This window comes from Miniopterus natalensis, chromosome 1, assembly GCF_054644295.1.
Source record: "Miniopterus natalensis isolate mMinNat1 chromosome 1, mMinNat1.hap1, whole genome shotgun sequence".
Lineage (NCBI taxonomy): Eukaryota > Metazoa > Chordata > Mammalia > Chiroptera > Miniopteridae > Miniopterus > Miniopterus natalensis.
In genome coordinates this window covers 22,693,544-22,713,770 of record NC_142081.1, presented here as the reverse complement: position 1 = coordinate 22,713,770, position 20,227 = coordinate 22,693,544, and the positions used below count along the sequence as shown (strand labels likewise).

General features: G+C 43.6%; 1 protein-coding gene across 10 annotated transcripts in view; it reads left to right on the top strand.

Moving 5' to 3' along the window:
• The window catches only part of SIPA1L1 (signal induced proliferation associated 1 like 1), a 379,703-nt gene that overhangs the window by 357,965 nt on the left and 1,511 nt on the right, over positions 1-20,227 (top strand). For 9 of the 10 annotated variants that reach the window (XM_016211888.2, XM_087819417.1, XM_087819424.1 and 6 more), the window contains 5 exons: positions 766-1,002; positions 2,276-2,441; positions 7,156-7,402; positions 15,681-15,824; positions 17,246-17,360. In XM_016211888.2, coding sequence (XP_016067374.2) covers positions 766-1,002; positions 2,276-2,441; positions 7,156-7,402; positions 15,681-15,824; positions 17,246-17,360 — 909 coding nt within the window. Of the gene's footprint in view, positions 1-765; positions 1,003-2,275; positions 2,442-7,155; positions 7,403-15,680; positions 15,825-17,245; positions 17,361-17,748; positions 20,129-20,227 lie in introns of those variants that run through there. The other variant, XM_087819426.1, reaches the window with a different exon arrangement.

Genomic DNA, 20,227 nt, shown 5'->3' with positions numbered 1-20,227 from the left:
CTTTTTAAATTGATCTGATCCCACTTGTTTGTCTTTGCTTTTGTTGCCTTTGCTTTTGGTGTCAAATCTGAAAAATCATTGCCAAGACTGAAGTCAAGAAACTTACCCCCCGTTTCCTTCTAGGAGTTTTACAGGTTCAGATCTTGTACTTGTCTTTAATCCATGTTGAGTTGATTTTTGTGTACAGTGTGAGAGAGCTCATTCTGATGAACAGCTTTTTAGAGAGTCCATATTAATGCCAGTTGCCAATGGGTAAGGAGACCTCAGTGTGCCCCTTTGACCTTGAATGTGAGTGTGTGGAAAAGTGTACGCCTGACCCAGTCTCCGCTCCTGCTCTTGGCTGGGGCCTGAGTAGCGTCACCATGACCCCTGGTTCTGAGGAAGGCAAGACAGACGGCCCTGAGACTGCTGTACCCCTTACTGCAGGCCTCCCCGCTGCTTGCCTCCTGCAGACCTCACTGTAACAGACTTAAGAGCGTGTTAAGACCAGCGTGTTTCAGGGTGCCCCTGACAGTCTTCGCTGTTCTTACTTTTTCATGTAAAGTGCAGACTGAGCCCCACTGACCGCCCTTCACTCTGCCAGCAGACGTTCAAATTATAGTGAGAGAGCGAGGAAGGCCAACCAGACCCCCTGTAATATTTTACAAACTGTCCGTTGCGATTCACCCGGCCTAACCCTGTCCTGGATGACACCCCTGGTGCTGGCGTGTGGACCCCGTGCGCACACACACACCGGGTCCATTGTCCTTGTCCTGCTCTCCTCAGCACCGTGAGCTCCCGCCACTCCACCAGCCCTGTCATCTTCGCCAGTGCCAGGAGTTCCCCCAAAGAAGAGCTTCACGCCGCCACCTCCGCGCAGCTCGCGCCTTCCTTCTCCTCCTCGTCTTCCTCGTCGGGCCCCAGGACTTTCTACCCTCGCCAGGGCGCAACCAGCAAGTACCTGATTGGATGGAAAAAACCTGAAGGGACCATCAACTCTGTGGGATTTATGGACACAAGAAAGTAAGGATTCTCTTGCTTCTCTTACTTGCTGGTTTGCTTTTAACATGACAGAGAACAGAAAAGTTGGGAGCAATTTTCTACAGCCGAGGTGGTGGCCAGGCTAGGAAGTAGGGAAGAGTGATTGTGTAGGGAGGTTATTATTTTCTGTAAGTAAAGCTTTCCTTAAATTATTTCTCCCACCTCATTCCTTAAATAAGATGTATTGTAATCCATTCAGATTTGAGAATTTTAGATCTCCTAGGAAACAGTACATTAGTCCCCCTTATCCATGGCAGATATGTTCTGTAACCCCCAGTGGATGCCTGAAACTGCAGAGAATACCAAACTCTGTATATACTGTGTTTTTTCCTATACATACCATTGATAGTTTAATTTATAAATTAGGCACAGTAAGAGATTAACAACAATAACTAATAATAAAATAGCACAATTATAACACCATGCTGTAATTAGGGTTATGTGAATGTCGTCTCTCTGTGAAAATGATTTGGTAACTGAAGACGGCTACTAGGTGACTAATGGGTGGGCATCATATACCTGTGGATTCACTGGACAAAGGGATGGTTCACATCCTGGGCCGGAAGGTACACAGTTTCAGTCACACTACTCAGAATAGCACACAATTTAAAATTTAAGAATTGTCTATTTCTGAATTCTTCCATTTAATACTTTGGGATCATGGTTGACCGTGGGTAAATGTAACCGGAGAAAGCAAAACCTCGGATAAGGGGGACAACAGTGTTCTAAAGAACAGACTTCAGAGTAATCAGCCTTCTGGTGCAAAGACTCCCATCCCCTTGATATTAATCACACCCTCCCATTTAGTTCTTAACTGGGCCAGGAGGCACCAGAGGGAACATGAGGAAGTAAGTGACTACATATATAAAGGACTGACTGTAAAGAACATTTTACAAGGTAGTACATTGAAAAAGAATAAATGATTCATTCAATTATTTTGTTTTTGTCTGTAAGAAGATTGCATTTGGGATTCATACCCTGTGTCTTTTATTAAAAAGTCTGTTGCTAATTTTGGCTTAGTAGAGCTAATTGCTTCCTGTAAAAGAATGATTTTTTTTCTTTAGACTTTTTATTTTCTGTTTCAGATTGGTTTCATTCATTTAACAAGAATTTATCTGAGTAGCTTCTAATTGAACAGCAGTAATTTTCCTTTTCTCTCCTATATTTCTCCGTTGACTTACATCCTTCCGAGCCCATTGTGCCCTTCGGTCCACCTTACTGATCTAGTCCTGCCATCTCTTTCCTTTGCTTCAAGGCGTCATCAGAGTGATGGCAGTGAAATAGCCCACACCAGGCTGCGTGCCTCCACCAGGGACCTCCGAGCATCTCCTAAGCCAACCTCCAAGTCCACCATTGAGGAGGATCTCAAGAAGCTCATCGACCTTGAAAGCCCAACTCCTGAATCCCAGAAGAACTTTAAGGTACAAGACAGAGCTTAGGGTAAACAGGGTTAGAGAGAGGCCAGGTGGGCCGGAGCTGCCCACTGCAGTCACTCCCTCCAGGGAGCACTGGTTCCTAGCTCCTCCTCATTGCAGCCCACTTCCCGCCATCACCCAATCTTCCCAATTACTAGTTCCAGGGTTTTCCAAAGGTTCTGTTCCTGCACCCACATCCCTTTAGTCTGGGTTGATGTGAACCTATCACTACCCCACTGTTCCTCCTTCCATTGCCCCCGCTTGCAGTGCACAAGCTGCACTCTTCCATGAACGTTATCACTCGAGTGCCATTGCTCCTCAGAACTCCACAGGGCTATCTGAGGCCCCTGTCAGACAAATTTTTCTGTAAGGGTTTTAGTGCCTTCTGTCCAAAAGGCTCCCTTCTCCCACAAATAGCCCCTGCCCTGTGCTCTGGCCTTGCTTCTGCCCCCTGACCCTGGCCAGGCAAATGTACTGGCCATACCCTGTGTGTTCTTTAGTCTAGCAGACTAGGTCTGAACACTTACCTTCAGAACTTCCAGACTCTCTTTACTTCATAAAGCCTTCTCTCCATTCCCTCTCAGAACTCCAGACTCCAGGTGCCTTCCCTAGAACCCAAGTCTCTCCCCATTCAGTCCCAGGCATTTGCTCAGAGCTTGTGCTTGTGTGTCAGTGGCCACATGTTTGCATTGCCACCTGAAACGGTTTGTTCTGCTCACCTCAGCTTGGAGGATCCTACTTAAGGCACTCCACTCTTGTCCTCTGAGATTAGCAGCTCCCAGGGCTCGGGGCTGGTATGTGTTGAGCGGAGCCCATAGGTATTCACTCTGACTGTAAGGCACTTCTGTCTGCAGTAGCGGGGTGCCCAGGAGAAGGCACCCACCCCAGGAAGGTCATGGCAGTAAACTTTGACGTGTTTTGTTTACCAGGTTCTTAGATAAATGACTTGTATTCTGTTTGAAGTGACTGGCAAGCTTCACTTAAAAACTTCGAGAATCAATTGAAAAAGCAAGCTAGACTATTATCTACTCACCATCCTCAGACTGATCAGAATACAGGGAGCGCGCCGTCTGCAGGAGCTGTGTGGTCGTGTCCCTGCAGGCTTCCTCAGCACCATCCCAGTGCACACGTGTGTGTTTTTCCTCCAGATGGGCCAGACACTCCTAAACTTAAAAATCAGCATCCACAGGACCAAAATGGACTCCAAAGATCATTCTGGAGTTTTGCAAAAGAAATGATTTATTAACACAAACATTAAGATCATAAATCATTTTAAAGACATGCCATTCTTGATTTCTGTAATTTGTTTTATAAGCCAGCACTTAACAGTTCTGACTCATCACCCAGGGAACAAATGGTTTCCTTAGCAACCTCGCAAAAGATAGTACTTGAAATTTCTTTATCCGTCAAAACCCAACGAGGTGTATTAAAATGTTTAAGGACCAGTTTAAAAATAAAAATTATTTTACATTTTTCCTTTGGTTTAGAGGAAAATAAAACTTGCCATGGAAGGAATCTTTCCTCCAACTCTTAGTTGAACATTTTGGAAGGGGAAAGCTTAGAGCTTTCATTCTTCTGATTCACTCATGCACTGGAAATAATTGAAAGCAAATGCCCATTTTGCCGTTATTTTAGGTCTTGGCTTTTATTTCCAAAATGAATTGCTTTAGCATTCCTATTTAAAACAGGGGTGCACATTATGCTGTGACTATATTACTGTCAGACCCTCTGCAAAGAAAATGCTGCTGAAATTATTACTGTAAAAAGGCTGGAAGCAGGAGCTGGAAAGATCCTGTTTTCTCTTCGATTCCATCCGTTTTGGTTTGGTTTCAGATGAGTTCAGCTAAGTAGCTCCGTGTGTCTTCTGAGATTTACTGTCTGGATGACCGTGGCTCTGCTGTGTCAGGAAGGCCACGTGCCCTTCAAGTCTTCCAGGTCACACCCGGCTCAGGGCTCCAAGCCACTGCATCAGGCTCCAGGTGTCAGGAGCGGCAGCTTCAGGCTGCGATACTTGGAACTCACTCACACCGTGTTGGCTTTATTGGCCAGCAAGTGCTACCTATGAGAGAGCGTTAACATCAAATGGCAGGGCCACTCCCAAGCTCATTTACCAGCAGCGCAAGATATGGGTGTCTGCAGTGCTCGGCCTGGCAGGCTGTGCTGGGAGGTGGGTGGCTGCAGAGCTCCACGCAGAGGCTGTGGAGCTCCTACCTCAAGGAAAGTGGCAGAGCTGTAACATAAGAAGCCTCCTTGTCAGGCAGAGATGGGATAACCGTGTTTCCCATGAGGGCTGCATACAGGGGCAAGTGAAAAGACAATAGTGCAAACCAGTAGTCCTGCTTTCCTGCCAACACTCGGGTGCAGACCAAAGGAAAAGGCCTCATGCAGCCCCAGTGCTTAGGAAGGCCTGATACCTGCGTGTTGCAAATGCAGGTAACTTATTTCACTGGTAACCACGGGGACTAGAAAAAGTGAGAAAACAGGAAACTGACTTGGAGCAAGATGCCACCTCTCTAGGCCTTGATCCTCTGCGTTAAAATAGAAGACCAGAGTAGATCAATGCTGCCCAAGTGATTTTAAAGCTCGAAAACTCTTTGTTTGAATAAAATTATACATGGAAGCCCAATACATAGAACTGAGAAAGCAGTTTCTCTGATGGGAGGTTGGATGTGATCTTAGGACTCCTTGCAGTATAGTTTCAAAATTGGGCGGGCCCCCTCGGCCAGTCTCAGGTCTGACCTGCAGGAAAGTAGAGGGCACTTGAAGGAACTGGAGAGGTGTGCCCACCTCCAAGTCTGGAATTAAAGAGGGATGGGGTGAGGAACCATCCTAATGAGTTTGGACAAGACTAAGGTCCTGCTACTTTTCAGTATACAGAAAGCATCTGGGCAGATTGCTTCCTTCCATCTCCTGTCCTGCCTCCCTTTCCTGCAGGATGTTATAATGAAGGATGTTTAATGAAGCATGCTGCTCAGAGGACCTCTTCAAGGCCGCCATCGAATGCTATGAAGTATACTAATAGTTCCCAGTGAAACTGAAACTAGAATTGGTGGAAATTTTCCCTCCTGTAAAACCATCAGGGTGGGAATACTCACTGGAGAAGGAAATCCCTGTGCTGAACCCAGAGGTGCTAAAAAAGACTGAGAACAGATTGTGAATAGAGATCTGAACTCTGACGTGGTAGGCAGAGGCCTACATGATAGTCCTAGAGCCTTGCAGATGGAGGAGAGATGACCTGGTTTGTTTGTATTTTTTAATTGTAATTAGCAAGTCATTTAACCTCTCAAATGCCCACTCTTCTCTGTAAAGTGAGAGAAGAGAAATCATTATTTCTGTACTAAGATCCCTCCACTTAAAGACTCACAAGGCATTTCTCATAGCAGCTCAGTTTTCTAGGCAAGCACATATGTACCTTGGGTTTTTCTCATCATGAATTTTTAAAAGTGAGCACAAGTTTTACACAATTGGCTATACCTGAGGCTCATTTGCAGTGCCTTCGATTATACTTTTTTTATGTTTATGCAGCAATTGTGCACACGACATTGTGGTGGTTATTGACTTGATTAACCCTTGGTTTGTTAGATCCTGAGCACATGAATGAGCCTGAGTATCAACTCTGTTCTCAGCTCTCTAAATGGAAGTGTTGCTGTATGATTGTCTCTGCCCCTTCCAAGTGCCAGCAGTGACTCAGCCCTCCTACACACACCTTCACCTGTCCCCACATTGCTCTCCTTGCCAAGGTGAAGAGTAGTCTAAGAGCAACTGAATAGAGATAGCTTTCTTGTTAATGGACCAATTACTCTTTTGGCTTTTAGGATGCTGGATATTTAAATATTGGTAATGTGTCTGTTGTCTCTCAATGAGTGGGATTCTCAGAAGCTTGCTCTTTGCAGAAGAACCTCCACTAAAGTCAAATCTGGTCACAAAGGCAAAAGACTTCAATAAGAGATGCACTATCTGGAATCTGGAACATGTGTCATTTTTCCATAACTACATAAATACTTGTCTTTTATAAAGATGACTTTCCCGTTTTCACTTCATGAATAGAAATCTATCTCAAAAAGTAAATTATTGCCAAAACTCATTAAATATAATTATAGCAGCTAATGTTTATCAAGCGCCACCTATTATTTGAGTTACTATATTGTGATGATCAAATGCTCTTGTTGCCCAGCAAACATGCAGTCACTTGCCAAGCTTCTGAGGATACCTTCCTGGCACCATGGCTGTTCCCTGGGGGCTGTAACATTTCATAATACCACTGATATAGGCTGCTATGATTAGTCCAGGTTTCCTTTAACCCCCTAATAATCCTGAGAGGTGGTGCCACCATTTCCTAGACATGGAGTTGGACTCAGAGAGATTACATGATTTGGTAAATGACACAGGATTCACATACAGCTCACATTAGTCTGATCCTGATTTGTTCTTAGCCATGACATGATATTAATGGATTTGCTTAATTATATATCTGAATTACGCACTGAGCACTGATAGCCATCATGCTGGGCTAGAAGGATCTGATGACCAGGAACTCTCATTTTGGCCCTCAGAATGTAGACAGAAGTGGTAGACCCTGAGACATCCTTGTTGGGCTCCAGGATTTGATGGGGTGTGTCTAAGAGCAGTGAATTTGCTAATCCTCTCATTCTCCCCAACCTGAGTCTTGGGCATGTGACCAGGAAAATTGACCTTCTGTTGTCTTGGCACTGTTTTTCAGTTCCATGCTCTCTCCTCGCCTCAGTCTCCTTTTCCTACCACCCCCACCTCAAGGCGGGCCCTGCACAGAACGCTGTCGGATGAGAGTATTTACAGCAGCCAGAGGGAGCAGTTCTTCCCGTCGAGGGCCTCACTGCTGGACCAAGCCCTGCCCAACGATGTCCTCTTCAGTAGCACGTACCCTTCTCTCCCCAAGTCTCTTCCGTTGCGGAGGCCTTCTTACACCTTGGGAATGAAGTCCTTGCATGGTAAGTTTGTTTCCAGCTACAGCTGACTAGCCCTGCTGATGATGGCCAGTGTCCCCAGAGACAGTGTCACTCAGTTTGCTCAGAGAATGATAACCGAAGGAAGTTCTCCTAACACACATCAGATTATCTCTGCTCACCAGCCCCTCATTTAGCCTCTCACCAGTAATCCCAGACCACGGGGTACAGATGTTCAACCTCACCAGACCATGAGTTACCTGGGATGCCTGTGTGTGTGTGTTATTCCTATTAAAGTAAAATTGATATATAACATTATATTAGTTTCAGGTGTTCAACATAATAACTTGATATTTGTTTATATTGCAAAATGACCACCACAATGAGTCTAGTTACCATCTGTCACCATACATAATTACAAAGTTATTTTTGTGTGAGAACTTTGAAGATTTATTCCCCTCACAACTTTCAACTATGTAGTACAGTAAAGGGTGGGGCAAAAGTAGGTTTACAGTCGTATAGAAAATAATACAATAATTAATAATAATACAAGAGTAAACTTTCACATACCAACTATAAACCTACTTGTGCCCCACCCTATATTATTAACTATAGTCACCACACTGCATCCTCATGACTTTCTCTGTCAGACTTTTCTCAGCACAGTGCCCTCCAGGTCCAGCATGTTTTTGCTAATAGCAAGATTTTGTTTTTTGTGGCTGAATAATATTCCATTGTATGTATACCACATTTTCTTTATTGGTTCATTCATCAGTGGACACTTAGGTTGTTTCCACATCTTAGCTATTGCAAATAATGCTGCGGTGAACATGGGGTTGCTTTCTGTCTCTCCAAGTTAGTGTTTTCACCTTCTTTGGGTAAATACCCAGAAGTGGAAGTGCTAAATCATATTGTAGTTTTATTTTGAGGAAATTCCATACTGTTTTCTGTACTGGCTACACCAATTTACATCCGTGCCAACAGTGCACAAAGATTCCTCTTATCTCCACATACTTGCCAAAACTCATTCTTACATTCAAATCTTTAATCTATCATGAGTTAGTTTTTGTGGGTGTAAAAGAATGGTCCAGGCTCATTCTTCTGCATGTGGTGGTTTAGTTTTCCCAATACCATTTATTGAAGAGACTGTCCCTTCTCCATTGTCTGTTCTTGGCTCCTATGTTGTGAATTAATTGACCGTATATGCGTTCGTTTATTTCTGTACTCTTTTCTATTCCATTGAGTTATATGTCTGTTTTTATACCAATACTATAGTTTTGATTACTGTAGCTTTGTAATATAGTTCGAAATCAGGAAATGTGATGCTTCCACATTTTTTTTCTTTTCCAAGATTACTTTGTTGTTCTTTCCCAAAATTACTTTAGTATTTGAGGTCTTCTGTGATTCAATACCAATTTTAGGATTGTCTGTTCTAGTTCTTTGAGAAATGCTATTGGTAGTTTGTTAGGAATTGCATTGCATTTGTAGATTGCTTTGGGTAGTGTAGATATCTTAATGATATTAGTTCTTCCAGTCCACCAGCATGGTATATCCTTCCATTTGACTTGTGCCGTATTCAGTTTCTTTCACCAATGTCTTACCATTTTCAGAGTACAGGCCTTTTACTTCCTTGGTTAAATTTATGCCATTGTAAATAGAATTGTTTTCTTAATTTCTCTTTCTGATAGTTTGTTATTAGTGTATAGAAACACAACAAATTTTGTGTATTGGTTTTGTATCCTGCAACTTTACTGAATTCATTTAAAGTTTCACGGTGGAGTCCTTAGGGTTCTCTAATATTATCTGTCATCTGCAAATAGTGAGTTTTACCTCTTCTTTTCCTATTTGGATACCTTTTATTTCTTTTTTTTGTCTAATTGCTGTGGCTACAATTTCCAATACTATGCTGAATAGAAGTGATGAGAGTGGGCAGCCTTGTCTTGTTTCTGAGCTTAGAGCAAAGGCTTTCACCTTTTCACCACTGAGTATGATGTTAGCTGTGGGATTTTATATGGCCTTTATTATGTTGATGTACATTCCTCCTATAACCACTATGTTGAGAGTTTTTATCATAAATGGATGTTGAATTTTTTCAAATGCTTTTTCTGCATCTCTTGTGATGATCATATGGTTTTTATACTTTATTTTATTAATGTAGTGTTATTACATTGATTGATTTGTAGATGTTGAACCATCCTTGCATTCCTGTAATAAATCCCACTTAATCGTGGTGTATGATCCTTTCAATGTCTTGTTGAATTCAGCCTGCTAATATTTTGTTGAGGACTTTTGCATCTATGTTCATCAAGGATATTGGCCTGTAATTTTCTTTTCTCTGTCTAGTTTCAGTATCAGAAAAATGCTGTCCTCATAAAATGAGTTTGGAACTGTTCCTTCCACTTCCATTTTTTTGGAAGAGTTTGTGAAAGTTGGTTTTAATTCTTCTTTGAATGTTTAATAGATTTTGCCTGTAAAGCGCTGTGGTCCTGGACTTTTGTTTATGGGGAGGTTTGTGATTACTGATTCAATCTCCTTACTAGTAATATGTCTGTTCCGATTTTCTGTCTCTTTATGATTCAGTCTTGGTAGGTTATGTTTCTAGGAATTTATCCATTTCTTCTAGGTTGTCCAATTTGTTGGTGTATGATTGTTAATAGTAGTCTATTATGATCCTCTCTATTTCTGTAGTATCAGTTGTAATGTCTCCTCTTTCATTTCTGATTTTATTTGCGTCTCCTCTATTTTTTTGTGTGGTGAGTATAGCTAAAGTTTTGTTTCTTTTGTTTGTATTTGCAAACAGCCAGTTTAGTTTTACTGGTTTTGTTTTGTTTTGTAGTCTGTTTCATTTGTTGCCTTCTCCTAATTTGGGGCTTCATTTGTCGTTGTTTCTAAATCCTTGAGGTGTAAAATTAGGTGGTTTGAGATTTTTCTTGTTTCTTGATGTAGGCATTTTACTACTATGAACTTCCTTCTTAGAACTGTTTTGGCTGCATCCCATTGGTTTTGGTGTTTTATTTCCATTTTCATTTGTTTCATGGTATTTTTTTTTCCTTTTTATTTTCCTTTGACCTCTTCGTTATTCAGTATCATGTTGCTTAAACTCCACATATTTGCGGATTTTTATTTTCTTCTTGTAATTTCAAGTTTTATACCATTGTGGTGGGAAAAGATGCTTGATATGATTTGAATCTTTTTAAATTCATTGACGTGTTTTGTAGCCTAATGTCTGCTCTGTCTTGGATAATGTTCCATGTGTGCTTGAGAAGAATGTGTATTCTGTCACTTTTGGGTAGAATATTTTTAATATATTAAAGTCCATCAGGTCTAATGTGACATTTAAAGTCAGTGTTTCCTTATTGATTTTCTGATTGGCTGAGATCTATCCATTGACGTAAGTGGGTTATTAAAGTCCCCACTATTATTGTATTGCTGTCTATTTCTCCCTTAGGTCTGCTAATATTTGCTTTATGTATTTAGGTGCTCCTCTATTAATGTGTAAATAGTTACAAATGTTATAACTTCTTGTTGGGTTGACCTCTTTATCATCATGTAATGCCCTCCTTTGTCTTTTAATCTAATATCAGTATAGCTATCCCAGCCTTCTTTAGGTTTCCATTTGCCTGGGATATCTTTTTCCATCGCTTCACTTTTAGTTTGTGTATGTCATTACATCTGAAGTGAGTCTCTTATAAGCAGCAGGTAGATGGGTCTTCTTTTTTTATAAGCATTAGGGTATTTACATTTAAAGTAATTATCAATACGTATGTACTTACTGCCATTTTGTTAATTGTTTTCTGTCTTTTTGTAATTCCTCTGTTCTTTCTTTCTTGCTCTTTTCCTTTGTAGTTTGATGACGTTATATAGTGGTATGCTTAGATTTCTTTCTCTTTATCTTTTGTATGTCTACAGTAGGTTTTATTGCTTTGTGGTTACCAGGAGGCTTACATGTAATAACTTACATTTATAACAGCCTATTTTTAGTTGTTAACAGCTTAAGTTTAAATGCATTCTAAAGCACTATACTTTTACTCTCTCCCCCAATATTTTGTTTTTTGATATGAGAATTTACATTGTTTTATCTTGTGTATCCCTTGTCTCTTATAGTTATAGTTATTTTTATTACTTTTGACTTTTAACCTTCATCCTAGTTTTATAAGTGATTAATCTGCCGCCTTTTTATATATTTACCTTTTCCAGTGAAATTTATACTTTAATTAGTACCCATTCTTTTCAGCATAAATATGTCCCTTTAACATTTCTTGTAAGGCTAGTCTAGTTGTGTTGAGCTCCTTTAGCATTTGCTTGTCTGGAAAACTTTTTCTCTGCAATTCTGAATGACAACTTCACTAAGGAGTGTAGTCTTGGTTGGAAGTTTCTTCATTAAGGAGTTTGAATATATCATGCCACTGCTCTCTGACCTGCAAAGTTTCTGCTGGAAAATCTGTTTGTAGTCTTATGTGTGCTCTCCTGTACCCAACAAGTTGTTTTTCTCTTTCTGCTTTTAAAATTCCTTGTCTTTCACTTCTGACATTTTAATTATAATGTGGTGTGGGTCCATTTGGGTTCATCTTATTTAGAACTCTCTTGACATTTTGGAACTGTATGTCTGTTTCTTCCCCAGGTTAGGGAAGTTTTCAGTCAATACTTCTACAAATAAGTTTTTTCCCTCTTTCTCTTTTCTCCTTTCAGGACTCTTACAATGTGAATGTTGGTCCACTTGATGTTGTCTCATAAGTCCCTTAAGCTATCTTCACTATTTTGTTCCTGTTTTTCTTTTTGCTCCTCTTGATTGAGCTCCATTGCCCTGTCTTTGAGTTCACCAGTCCTCTTCTTCATCTAGTCTGCTGTTGAACCCCTCCATTGTGTTTTTCAATTTGGTTATTGTATTCTTCAGCTATGTGACTTCTCTTTGGTACTTATGTTTTCTGTCTCTTCGTTCATCCATTCTCCCAAGTTCAGCGAACAACTTTATGAACTTTATTTCTAATTCTTTGTCAGGTAAATAACTTATCTCCATTTTATTAACCTTTTTTGCGGGTTTATCTTGTTTTTGTTTGGAACATATTTTTCTGATTCTTTACCTTCCTTGACTCTCTGTGTTGGTTTCTGTACACTAGGAGAAACAGCCACTTCTCCAAGTCTTAAAGGAGTGGCCTCATGCAAGGGATGAACCTTAGTGTTCATCTCTGCCCTAGCTCTTTTCTTTCAAACCTTTGTGATGTCCAGGCAACCAACTTTATTTTTAGTGACCCCCCGTAGTTGAGGGTGTGCCAAGACCCCGCCAGTTTCCCACAGGGGAGGGTCTCAGTTAGTATTTATATTCAGGCTGATAGGAAGCCAGATCATCTGGCAGCAGCTTTTAAAGTATGCAAATATATGTAGTCCTGTGGGGCTGCAAGCATAAACCCTGCTGGTCTCCAGAACCAGGCCATCTAGACGTGCCACCTGGGCAGCAGTCACAAAATCAAGATGCCAGATGAGTGTGTAAACTTCTTTCGGGAGATACTGGTAAGCTGGAGTGAGGAAGAAAAACAAGATGGCATCCACCAGCCTTTGTTCCCTGAGAGCCCTGTCATAGGCCAGGCCCTAGTTGTGTGCCAACTCTGAACCTTCCCCTAGGCCAAATCTGAACAAACACATAAGCCTCTTTCACAGAAGGACTGGAGATTGTTTCAGTCTGCTGTCTGTGCAGTGCCCTGGTGGTGATGGACTGTCAAGAACTTTCTCTCTGATTGTGACAGTCCCAGAGGACACAGGAATGCAAGGCCCCCTGGCCATCAGATCCAGAACCTCCCCCAGATGACAGCCTCAAAAACCTGGGCACCAGATGTGTTGTAAAAGCTGCCCTATCAGGTCTTTGTTAAAAATACAGATTTCCAGACCTTCCTAATGACCTGATGAATTTGAATTTGAACACAAAGGTTTATTTTGAGAATAATTATTTTTACCAGATTGGGAAAATTTGACTAACAGTAGTTTAGTTACTTCTTAGACACTGTATCCACTGCCTCCCTCCAGCCACTGTGAGAACCACGCTTGCCATTGTTCTCTGTCTTTCCCAGACTGTGAGGATTATTGCCTGTGGGGTCAACCACTTGTTTGTTGCTTCTTTCATTCATTCAATGAGCAAGCAAGTATTTTAGGAAAAGGCGTATTGATGACAAGGTACCTCCATGCTCTTGCCTTTGGTTCATGGTCTTGTTTGCCCTGGGACCTAACTCGATCCCAGTTTTATGAAGGGCCATATTCTGGGATTATGGGTTTAAATTTGTTTTTTTTTCCTCTCTCTGTCCCCCTCCATTTCAGGGTTCCATACCTGCTCCCCACTGTGACCCAGCACAGCAGGTACCTGTTTGGAGCCTGTGTTCCCGCTTATTGTTTATTTATGCAGCTGTAACCCCACCTCCCTTCGACCCTTTATTTCCTTCTTGGAATTCTTTGTCCATTCGTTCCCACGTTCCTTTTCCTTCTGCTGCTTCTTGGAGTGGCACTTTATTTGAACTGCTGCTCGCCTGGTTGGCTTTCTCCCTGCATCTTTTGTGAGCTCTCAGCCCACTCACATGGACGTTCCTCCATCGTCTCCACCCTGCTCCCTGTTTCCCGTTCCCCCCTCTCACCCTGCAGGCACCACTTAAAGATTGTGTCAGCCTCCTCTCCCCCCTCCCCCATCCAGCTGCAGCTTGAATTTTATTTCTCTTTGCTCCAGGAGCTTATCCCCAAAGAACCAAATCTGACACAGGAAGTGTCTACTTTTTACCATCCAGACTTCAGAAAAAACCTCCTGGTAGTGACCCAATATTGCCAGAGAGCTTTCTCCCTTTCTGTCCCCACATTGGGGCCACTATCCCCTGAATTCCATTGCTACCCTAACTTTCTGCCTGCCTTGTGTGCTTCTCTAACTTCCCTGCACTTCCTTAAACCTTTGTGAAGGCCTCTATGCACATGTCTGTCAGTGTAGGCCCTGTCTTCTAGAAGCTTCCATTCTAAGACATCAGCCCAGAGAACCATCCACAGCCATCATTCAGTCAATGGAGCCTGGGGGTAAAGGCCTGGCCCTGATAACTAGAATGAATAAGTCTCCTCCTCTGAGCACCTGCCCATTACCTCTTGCTTTCCTGAGAGTCAAGTAGCAGCACCTTGATCCCATGTCCCAAACCAAGCAGTCGTTGTTACCCTGGCCTCGTTTTGTGGGAATACCACTGACATGTGTGGGCAATGGGGAGAGGTCACTTCTTTTCCCCCCATATGTTAATTTGAGCCCCAGATACAAAAGGGCAGAGGGTTATGACTGACACACAAAATTGTCTGCTCCACCTACTTACCTCTGGTGGGAGCAAGTTTAAATAGAACTGAGCATTAATATCTGGCAGTATTTGTTGATTTCCATTTACTCATAATTTTGCTAATTTTAAGCACATTAATAACTAGCAGCTGCACTACAGAGCAGTTCTCCATGTAATTTGAAAGGGAAACAAGCACTAAATATACCCTGGTTTACCAGGCCTTCATAATTGACGAAATTTTTTAACTCCTTGTAAGCAGGTATTCCTGGAGTCGCTGGCACATTTCAGCTGAGCCCATCACTGTTGGTTCTGTGTCTGCCTGGCTGTTAGTATCACTGTCACATTCTGAGGCACCCTTCTCGTGACTCTGCACACCCTGCCCTGTTTCCACTCCCCCTCCTGCCCTATTGAGAGCATTTGCATTTCTTGAGCCCCACAGTCCTCCCTCTCTGTCTCTGCATCATGAGCTTGAGCCCCACCAGCACACCCTCGGATGGCACTCGCAGCTCCACCTTTCCTCCCTGCCCAGGCTAAGCAACGGTTAGCTGTTACCATGCCTCAGTAGTTGTATTTAAAAAATTGTCACCTTAGAAGGGACTCAGGATGTTGGACTTTTGTAACCCAGAACTGACCCCAGGAGCTGCTTATTTTGTCCTTGGGAAGGAAAGGTGCCTCTTTCTCCAGCCCGAATCTCTTGATTGTGAGGAAAAGCGAGATGCGGGAGCTGCCCTGGACCCCACTGTGGACAAACACCTCCCCCAAAAGCAGGCATGTAGCCTCAGTGAAAAACTGACTTCACCATGAGTCACACTGTTGGAAATGAGATAGTAGAAGGTTATAAAAAAATGATTTAAGACTGGAGGAAGCCAGTTTGTAGTTGAACTCAGCTTTGAAATGGCCACTGATGACCTGCTCCACTAGAGACTGATTCTAGGTACCAAGTGACTTACAGACCTACCATGGTAACAGGAGATGGGTAAGCTCTTGGGTGGTTCTCCTGTGGGCATGAGAAGTATCTGATCTTTTGTGTCTTCCCACAGGAGAGTTCTCGGCTTCGGACAGCTCCCTCACTGATGTCCAGGAGGCCCGAAGGCCCATGCCCGACCCCGGCCTGATGCCCCTGCCCGACGCCGCTGCGGATTTGGACTGGTCCAACTTGGTGGATGCCGCCAAAGCCTATGAGGGTGAGTGCACTGGAGATTGAACAGTACACCTCGGGCCTCGGCAGGGTCAGGCTGCGGTGGGAGTGCTCTGATCAGTCCCTGCTCAATCTGCATCTCTGGACACAGTGACAGCACCTTCAGGTCACCAGCACAGCCAGGAGCCAGCTGAGCTCACAGTTGCTGAGCAGGGGCTCTCATCCTCTGATTCAGTCAGGTGGAGCCTGGTGTTTCCTCTGCTTAGGAATTCATAACTGGATGCCTTCCTTCCTGTATGTGGGCAGGGCAGGTGGTAGGGGGTCCCAGCTGGCACCCGGGTGAAAAGAACATGGTCATCACGTGGTAAAGATATCACTGCTACGGCACAGTTGGATCTGTTAGGATGCTGGGCCTGCTGGGCCCGCCTGTCCCAACAGGTTCAAGGAGCTCCCTTTGCCCTTCTCATTCATCCCTCCCAAGGGAGGTGGCACGTTTTCTGTCTGCGTTGCTCCCATGCCAGTCCCCTGGCTGTGTGCTCACTCTAGGCCAGTGGTCCTTAGATGGTGCTGATGTATGTAACTACAAGTGCTGTTGGGTGCTGACGTTGATTGTCAGGTGCCTTTTTTGGGATAGACCGACTTCATTCTAAGATCATCATTCCAAAATAGCATCATTTTGCTATTAGTAAGCAGTTCCTCATAAAACGAGGATGATAGGGGATGATTTCTTTTGGGGGGTGGGGCACTTTATTGCTCTTCCCTGAAGAATTGAAAGTAGCTATTCAGACAGGCTCCAGTTTTCAGGAGAAACTGATTAGGCCACAGAATTCAGAAGTCAGGCCACCATGAGGCAGTCAGCAAGGTAGCCCCATGTTAGCCAACAGCAGCCCCAGGCTAACATGACTCTAAATTTCAATTGGTTGGCCGTTCTCATATATATGTAAATATGTGTTACATACATTTATATATGAAATGGTAGAAGTTCTGTGTTTCTGATGGGAGTTTTTTAAAAATGTGATTGTTTTCCCGGCTTGAGTTTCCAGTTGGTATGCTTTGAGGCACATGCGGTGTGGACTTAGGCTACAGCCCACCAAGGTGGCCTGTGGAAAACACTTCAGGAGTCAAGCAGCTCCGTGCTAGCTCTCCGATGCACTGGATGTCATCACCGGGTGGAAAGCCTTGGTCTGGAAATGTGGCACACTCCTGCTTCCAGGGAAGCATTGAGCAGAATGCTACTCTGATAAGCAAGAGAAAACTATAAAAATGGATTCACAACTATTTTTTAAAGGATAGTCACAGTGCTGCTATCCTGTCACAGCTTAACACGGCAACTTTTCCTATGAGGGCGGGAGGTGGGTTTGCAGCGCTTCCCTGCACACTGTCTGGATGTCACTGTGGGCCACTTGTTGACTCTGACAGGGCCCAGCATGTTTCCAAACACTGAGTGGTTTCTCACCTCCTTTCCAGTCCAGAGAGCCTCATTCTTTGCTGCTAGTGATGAAAACCATCGCCCCCTGAGTGCTGCATCCAACAGCGACCAGCTTGAGGACCAGGCCCTGGCCCAGATGAAGTCCTACGGCAGGTAGGTCACCCAGTGGTGAGGTTCCCACTCTGCACACAGGTCACCTACGCTGCCAGCAGATGTGGGAAGGAGGAGATGGAGGCCCCGTGGATGAGCTGGGTGGAGCTCACCCCCGCAGGGCCAGGCCCAGGCCCTTCCTTTTAGTTGGAACGCTTTGTAACTAAATACTGTAAACACGGCTGAACTGTGTGCTTGATGACTTAAAGTTGTAATCACAAATATTCTTTGTTGTTTAATGTCGATATATACTTATACCCTTGGGATTAGTGGTAAGGTAAGGAGAATCATTTGCCCTAGAATATTCCCAGATGCCTGTGCAGTTAGTCCTTGAATCTCTTCTGCAGCCATCTTGTTGGTCACGCTAATAAACATGCCTGTGTCTCCGCAGCCTACTGCTTCAGACCTGCACGAGATCCGGTCACCGGGGTAGTTACGATTGTGAGATAAATAAGCAGTGACTGAGACCCAGAGGATTTTCTTATGAGTTAAGAACATGGACTTTGACTCCTGCTTGAGGGTGCAGAGGCTGACTCTTCCCCTCTGTTTCAAGTGGGGAGGATACCAGATACTTGTATGACATTATTACACCAGAGGTCCTTGAGTAACATCCTTGTGTTGTAACGTTGATGGGATTGACATAACTCGGTTATGTCAATCAGCCTGCTGTAAAATTGGTTGTTGAATGCACTTAAAAGTGCAAAACCTATGTGAGACATTAAATGAGGACTTAGTGTATGTTAGAGCATCTCGGCAGCCAGCGTGGAGCATGTAGTAAGCATCCGTGATGCAGAGTAGTCTCGTCAGTGTGAAACGTCTTCCCTTCAGGGCTGGGGAGCGTCTGGCCCATGGGCCATATATGCCCGAGAAATCATTTGGTCTGGCCTTACCAAGGCAACCACAGGCAGAACTCGAAATTCAATAAATTTAGGAGCTTTTTTCATAGTTAATTTTTAAGTTGATAATTCTGTGTGGCCCACAAAGGATGTTATAAATATCCAAATGGCCCTTGGCAGAGAAAAGGTTCCCCAGCCCTGCCTTAGAACCTTTTGAGGATGGCTAAGAGTCCAGGTATTTATCGTCTGTTTCTGACCAGAAACAGACAATAACAGGCAAAGTGAGGTAGGTATAGGTTGACAAACATACTGTAGGCTTGTGCTTGAAGACATTCCAGAGCAAGTTTGTAAGGAGGCACTATTTGCACACAGTGTAAGAGTAAGGGATCATTTGTCATGAGTGTAATGGACAGACACTGCCTTCCCTGTCACCATTGGACAGCTGGGAGAACGGCAGTTAGTTTGGCTATTGACAACTTTAAAACTGCATGTTAGGGGCAGTGGAGCCCCGAACATTCCTTCTTAGGACAGGGTCACCAAAGAGAGTCTGAGTGAGCAAAGTCCAGTCTCCTGAGGAAGGATTGTTGAACAGTTCTTAAACCTTTGTAGAATAAGAGGAAGGTGATGATTGGCTCTTTTTCTTTGTTCATTGTGGATGAACAAATGCAAATGGAGTTAAATACATTTTTGAAAATTCTCAGTGTGCACCCAGGCACAGAATTCATTTTGCAAACCTCTGGGAGTCAAGATCGGCTGTTACGAGTTGCTTCTGTCCTGCCAACCTGCGGTGGCTGCATCAGCCCTGCCGGAAGCAGAGGGTGTCTGGGTGTCTGGTGCAGGACACCCCCACCCTCCTTAGTGACTGTTCAGCACCACTTACTTTTCCATGTCTTTGGCCTTGAGCTCACCCAAACCCGGCCAGCTTGCTGCACCATATTGTGTGGTTGTGTTCACAGATGACCATTACCTTGGAAAATCCACTGGTCAGCTTTTAATTGGTTGTTCTGTCTTAGAAGTTTCAAGATCATCATCATTGCATTAATTCGCAGCCTCTGACACTACATACCAATGTGAATTTTTTTGCCTTTTGAACTTGTTATAGCTCTAGGATTAGCAGAAGACAACAGACACAGCTCATTTTAGGTCAGGAATTCGAACTCAAACTTTGATTTTTAAAGTAAGGAATACCTTTTATTTCATGGTTCCGAAAATTCAGAGTCACTACCTCTTCCCCTTTGACTTCTGGGAAGAGGCAGCTGCAGTCTCCCACTGGAAGGCTTTAAGTTCTTGGTTGCATGGCTCTGAAGTTTGCCTGGAGAGAACTCACTTGAAATCTTGGCGCAGCTGGAATTCAGGTCAAGGGGTGCCGGGGGTCATCAGCCCTTGCCCAGCATGTCATCTGTAGAGCCAGGTGGCTGGCCTTCTCCTCTAACTCCCCCTCTTTTACTCCTCCAGCATGGTGTTATTTGTACATAAATAAAATGGGAGAAAATCAGGAAATTGTGTGTCTAGCTTGTTGACCACAATAGCAAAGACTGTAAGACATTAGGGTGGACTGACAAGATTTTGAAATGTGTAATCGTATTTTAAAAAAATAAAGATATTTATATATCGTTTTTAAGACGTGAGCCCAGTAACTTACCTGCAGCTGGATCGTGGTCATGGACTATTTTCTGGGAACCGGAGACCTGCCCTCTCCTGGTTGCCCAAGGGGGGAAACTTGCGTGTGTGTCCCCCCCCCACCCACCCTTCTCCGTCTCTTAAACCTACCGCAGACACAGGCATCGTTTCCCTGCCCCACAGGTGCGCCTGCCGGAAAGCACCTCTAGCTGCAAGGAGACCATGTTCGCTTATTGTCCTGTATTCTTTCATCACGAAAATGCAGCATCTTTAACAAAGGAAGCTGTCGACCAGCGGTAGTTCCCGCTTGTATAGCCTTTTGTTGAAGTGACCATTTTCTTTTTGAAAGTGACAGTGCACACTGGGTTGCCATCCTGAGTAATTTGATGTTGAACACTGTGTCACAAATACAGC